Raw genomic sequence first — 6,426 nt, forward strand, 5'->3', positions numbered from 1 at the left:
ATTAAAGGATCTAAGCCATCGAAACCCCAATCCCCCATCACGTTTGGACTTGCAAACAGCATCCCACGAGAGCCAATAAATGGGTCTTCTTCCATCTGTACCGCCCCACCAATATTGCTTATAATGCATTGGATTTCCTTGCAAAATGAATCAGGCAATAAAAAGCATGATATTATGTACTGTGGGATAGACTGAACGACTGATTTGATAAGTACTTCTTTACCTCCTCCTGATAAGAACCGTTCTTCCCAACCCTTAAGCCTCTTTTTAATTCTTCCCAGCTTTTTTATGAACTCAATTTTTAGTTTTAATTGAAGTTAGATTAATTTTTCTAATTCGGAACATGTTGAAATCCACTCATTTTTTTAGTTTGAGTTTAGCTAATTGATATGGATTGTATTTTTTATTTTTATATGATCATATGACAAATTATTGAAAAATATTAATTAAAAAAATATTATTATTTGAATCTCTTCAAATTCTCAAATGTTGAGCATAATGATTCTAATTAATATAATTAATTTCACATATTAATTATAAAACGTTTTTTTTTGTACTGAATGGTTACAATTGCGATTTAATTCTATTTAACTAAAATTAATTTATGGACTTAATACTTCATTAAGAAAAAAATAAAATATCTAATTAATGGGCAAAAAATATTTTCACTCTCCTCTTTATAAGCTTATGTCTCGACATTCTCTCTTATTTTCAAAAAAAAAAACCGAGAGGAAGATGGTTCTCTCCTAATTATCTTTTTCGTCCCTTCATTTTTTTCAATTCTTTTGTTTGTTTTTCTTACTTACAAAATTCAAGAATATATAATTATTAGAAAATATTAATGAAGTCAAATAAGTGATATCTGCGAGTGTGGCTGATATTCTATATAGTGAAAGAATGAAGAACAAATTGATCGAATGTCTTGATGAGATATTACGAGATGAAAATAGGAGAAATCATCATCTTACTCTGATTCAATTAGATATATTGGGTTATTGTAGCAGAATGAATAATTGAATTCGAATACTTGGTGATCATGAAATTTCATCAACCAAAATAATTATCATCAAGATGAATTTGCGACTAATTCTTACGAATTTTATTTTTTTATATGTAACATATTAAATTGATAAAGTTTCTTCATATGCAACATTAAAAAAATATTGATTGTAATAGTTTATAGAATAATATATTGATATTGCTTCCATTTTAACATAGATTGTAATTCTTTTGCATCGTAGATATAATATTTAATTTTAATTGTAGTTTAATTCAATTTTTGTTTAACTTATATTGTAATTCTTTTGTATCGTATATATAATATTTAATTTTAATTATAGTTTAATTCAATTTTTGGTTTTTTATTATATTCTAATATATTTCTTAATTAATCTGCTATTTTATTATTATTGTTTCACAGAATATTTGGAATATGAAAATGTATTAAAATTCCTAAAAAGTACAAATCATTGAATTTTATAAAAATAAATAAATCATTCATCTTTAGTTAAAATTCTATAACAAAAAGTAGTCAATTATTTTTAAAATTAATTTAATTTGAATTATCATTAAAAAAATATATATTAATTTCAAATATACATAATATAAATTTTTTTCATAGTATGATATAAAATTATTTAAAAGTAAATATATAAATTTATTTATTTATCTAAATTATATAAAACTTTCATACCCCGTGCATCGCACGAGTTTTCGACTAGTTGAAATAAAAGTATTGGACATAGATTTGAGATTTAAAGGTTTAGAGGAAACTAACCTTCCCACAAGTTTCTTTTTAGATTCGGCGATGTTCTCGATCTTTCTCTCTTCCACTTCCACAACAAAATCTTCATCCTCTGGTAGCTTTAATTTCTCCCACATCCTCTCAATACCAGCCTGATCCATTACTGATTTCACCCAGAGAACCGCTTGACGAAAACAGCACGGCAAATTTGCACAACCACTCAATAGGCGGAGAACCTCATGAAGGGCCTTTTTTTTCCCATAAAATACCAATTTATTAACTAAAAACCTTAACTTGATGATTTGAGCTTCATCCGTTTTTTCATTTTTAATTGACTTGATGTGACATAACGGCATGAAAAACAGCTGGCCAAAATGACAGTTGAAGATAAGAGTATGAGACACAACATATTATAAAATGTAATTTCATAGAATTTGTATCAGTCAATAGCCTTTGTCTCCACTCAAAAATCTTTTATATTATCATTTTAGTATGTGTTGGACCGAATCTCCGCATATGCCGTAAGAATTGTAACATATAAAATAATTCATTTGAACTGTTTGTCTGTAAAAAAAAAAGCATCAGGGAAAGTATATGCTCCCTATAACCATTTCCTTTATTTTCAAAAACAATTCCAAAATACATTTTTCAATTAACATTAATACAAATGTTTATGATTGCACAACGCATACATACATAACAAAAAAGATTGCCTTAATTTAAAATATATAATAAGCTTATCACAAGAAATTATGGCTTAGAAGTAAAATTAAAGTTGGCACAAGTAGTTTGTCTAAACAGAAGTGAAGAGCTGAAGCCGAGCTTTGAAGCAGCAAGATCAAACTGTAGCAGATTATTCTCCAATTGATAGCCTCCAATTACAATAGAAGTTCTTGGATTTACACCTCCATCAACAAATCCAAGACATAGCACATCTTTTTTGACATTTACCATTGAATTTGCACCAAACATCCTCCAAAAAACACTGTTACTCTGCAACACCAGATCAATCTGAGGAACTGCCGGCCCGACTCGGGTGCTGCCTATGAAGGTTGAATTAAAACAAGCACCAAAAGGAGCCACAGCTGAAACTCTAGGCACTTTAGCTAACTCCTTGACGAACACTTTTATAACCGCTTGATAAATTGAAGTTTCCATCACAGTGTAAGGATTAACCGTACTAATCTTGGTCCCTCCAAATCCTTCTTTGTCAATTTTCAACAATGTTTTGTTTAATGGAACAGTAACATTTCCATTAATCATAATAGAAGTAACCCCAATGAAATAATCAGAAGAAGCATCACCTTCAAAATAAGCTGAGGCAGTGCTTACTGGATTAAGTATTAACGGAGTGTAAATCAAAGATTTAGAGACATCAATGTTTGGAAGCAAAACATAAGGACCATCACCAAAGAAAACGACACCGTTGTTACCATTAGTTGAAGAAGATAAGCAAATAGCAAACTTCCTATCAAAACTAAAAGCAGAAGAAAACTGAGAAGGAAGTGAAATCCGAGTCCTTCCAAGTCCAGCCATACCTTTAACACCATTAGCAAGACCTTCAAGAAGAAAGGTTGCACCACAAGTGAAGATCAACTTAGGAACCGAAACAACCCGGCCCGGATTCGAGCCATCCGTTGATTGAATCGACACAACATCTTGACCAACCTCGCCACTGGTTCCAGTATGTGTGACTGTATTATCAGGAAGTAAAGCACAGGTATCATTGTTGCAACCTGGTCTTGGGCTAGAGTAACATTCGGTGATACAACTCTTTGATTGAGCTAATGAACACTGAGCTGACCTGCAACGTGCAGGTTTGTAAGTGGAAGAAACATAGCCTTGTTCACAATCAACCCATTGATATTGACCACCGAGATCGAGAGTTAATTTCACTGGGACTAGGGGTGTTCTTTGGTTGAGTATAGCTACATATTGTTTTGTGGATGGATCTTTTGATACAGGGAGGACTAGTGCTTTGGGTCTGAATGATGTTCCAGTGGATGGATTAAAGAGAAAGAGAAGAGTAGAGCAGAAAAGAATGAAGTGAAAAGAGGGAAAAGCCATTTTCAATTGGAAATGTGATTGTTGCAGAAGAATGGGGTTTCAGACTTTATATTAATTTGGATTGTCAAAAATGTTTGCTTGAGATCTCAGGGAAGATGATAAAAAAATAAAAATTGACCTTGACTTGGGACTTGGGACTTGAATTCGATGTTAATTGATTTATTAATGTAGGGGCTTCCGTGGGATTTTGATAGTCCATTGATTTTGTATCTTTTGCTTCTACAGATGGTGTTGATGATTATTAAATGTAGTGTGTAACCCTTTCCTCGAATCAAAGGACATTTAAATACACTACCCCACTATATATATATATATATATAAATAAAGGATTCATACAGCGGGTTATTTGTATTTACTTAGCATGTTTATCTCATTACCGATATTTTCGGTATTATCCGGTTAATACCATATGTAATACTTAAGGGGTCGTTTGGGTGCTTTTTTTTTTGTATTCCTATTTGCATTTTCAGTTCGAAATGAAGAGTTTTAGGTGTTTGGTTAGTGGCATTCTCGTTTATCTTTTATACTTGAAAACTGTTTGTTTTTTTACACCTTAAAAGAAGCCTTTTATAAAAGCAGATAGTTTTTTCCAACAGTAAACAGCAAACCGTAAAAGCAAACAACAACTAGCAACAACAACAGCAAAACGTAACAACAAACAGCAACAGCAATAAAAAAAACAGTACATAAAATAAACGGGCCCTAACTATTGCATATGGTATGAACTTCTTTGGCTACGCAATCTTTTCAAGAGTTGGGTTTAACATCAACAGCTGCTCCTGTCATCTACTGGGACAATGTCGGTGTTACCTATATCAGTGCTAACCCAAAATGAAACATCTTGCTAGATTAGCACGTTGTTCATGAGAATGTACACTCTGGCAATCTTCAAGTGGCATATATATTTAATGCTAATCAACTTGTTGATGGTTTTACAAAACCATTTCCCAGTTTCACTTTTGTTTTCTTGGACCGATTATTGGTTCGATAAAATCGGTCTTTCTACTTGACCGATCGTTTTGAGAGGACATCAGAGGATATGATAAAAAATTGATACAACTGGTTATTTGTATTTAGTTAGCGTGTTTATCTCATTGCTAATATTTTCCGTATTATTCTATTAATATTGTATGTAGTGATCGTTTGTTTCTATTTTTCAGAACTACTTTTTGTCTTTCGATACCAAACATGAAATAGAAAGTGTTTGGTAAAATTTTGAAACAATTGCATTTTGTAGAAAAAACAACTAATAGTTATTGTCTATCAGCAACAGCAAACAACGAACAGCAACAAAAAACAGTAAACAGAAACATTTGAAACAAACGGGTCCGTAATTATCTTTCGGCTAGTTATTTGCATTTTTCAAAACTCTATAGTCTATTTATATGTGATTGCCATCAATAGACAAGCAACTTCTTATCTATTGTTCTATATATATACTTATTTTATTTTATATTTTTATATAAATAAATTTTATTAATTTGTTTTGTTATTTTCATAACAATTTTTACTATTAAAATCACATTTTTTATTTTAAAAAACAACCTTTCGTAGCTTTCTCTTTCTAAAAATTCACTTTATCTCCTAACCAAACAACACTTGAATGACCTCAAAATGAAAATTTTCAAGAATTAAAGTTCATTAGAATATCACAACTCTTCGAAATTTTTATTTTGAGGCGTTGAGTGGTCACTGGTGTTAAAAAAGTGCAAGTTCAGTGATCATACCGTTAAGGATTGAAGTTCAGTAGCTACAATGTTAAAATGGATAAAGTTAGTGGCATGGGTGTAATTTACCCTTCAATAAGTTGTATCAGAGTTGGTAGTCAAGGATTGGTATTTGGTAGGCGGTCATGGACTCGCAATCGAGTGCTTCACAATTAGGGATCATGGTGATATGAGGTATTGCTAGCGCACCGTTCGGGACTGTAAAAATTTCAAGTGCGGTCTGACACCACACTTGCTTTGTTGATCGGAGGAGATAATCAAGTCGTCATGGCTAGCATGTCTACGTCGGTAAGTACTTTGGAAAATATCAATAATGATTACAGTACTTGGAGTACTCGTATGCAATTTTATCTGCTTGGGCAAGATTTATGTGGAAGACTGTTGGAGGTAATGACACAACACCTCCGACGGAATAAAATGATCTTAAAAAGTGGAAGGTCAATGCAGTAACGCTATGTATGTTTTATAAACTACGATGAATGGATAGTTTACTAAAGTTAAGACTTTATATAAAGAAATTTAACGCGATTATCATAACAACTCGTGGATGGGCCAAAGAACCAAGTTTAAATGAACTAGAAAATATATTAGCTAATCAAGAGGCTATAAATGAACAAATGTCTAAAGTCTCACTCAATGATGAAGATAAAACTCTTTTTAGAAATAAGAATAGCAAGGATCCAGACACCAAGAGATCGAGAAATGACGGAAGATTCAAAGAAGGATTGCAGAAAAAGTTGCAATAAGAAAGTTAGCGACAAGGAGCAACTCACCACAATGACAATATAATGGATGAGAATGTGTATCGACGCAAGAATAATCAATGTTACGTATGTGGAAAAAGAGGCCACTGCGCTCGAGATTGTGTACAGGAAAGTATAAGAAAAA

General features: G+C 32.0%; 1 protein-coding gene across 1 annotated transcript; it reads right to left on the bottom strand.

Moving 5' to 3' along the window:
• Positions 1-2,334: 2,334 nt before the first annotated feature.
• LOC136216689 (probable aspartic proteinase GIP2) lies at positions 2,335-3,926 on the bottom strand. The gene has a single exon (XM_066003242.1). It carries the CDS (start codon positions 3,809-3,811, stop codon positions 2,495-2,497), a length of 1,317 nt encoding a protein of 438 aa, XP_065859314.1. The 5' UTR covers positions 3,812-3,926; the 3' UTR covers positions 2,335-2,494.
• Positions 3,927-6,426: the final 2,500 nt, after the last annotated feature.

The sequence above is a fragment of the Euphorbia lathyris genome, chromosome 2 (genome assembly GCF_963576675.1).
Source record: "Euphorbia lathyris chromosome 2, ddEupLath1.1, whole genome shotgun sequence".
Classification (NCBI taxonomy): domain Eukaryota; kingdom Viridiplantae; phylum Streptophyta; class Magnoliopsida; order Malpighiales; family Euphorbiaceae; genus Euphorbia; species Euphorbia lathyris.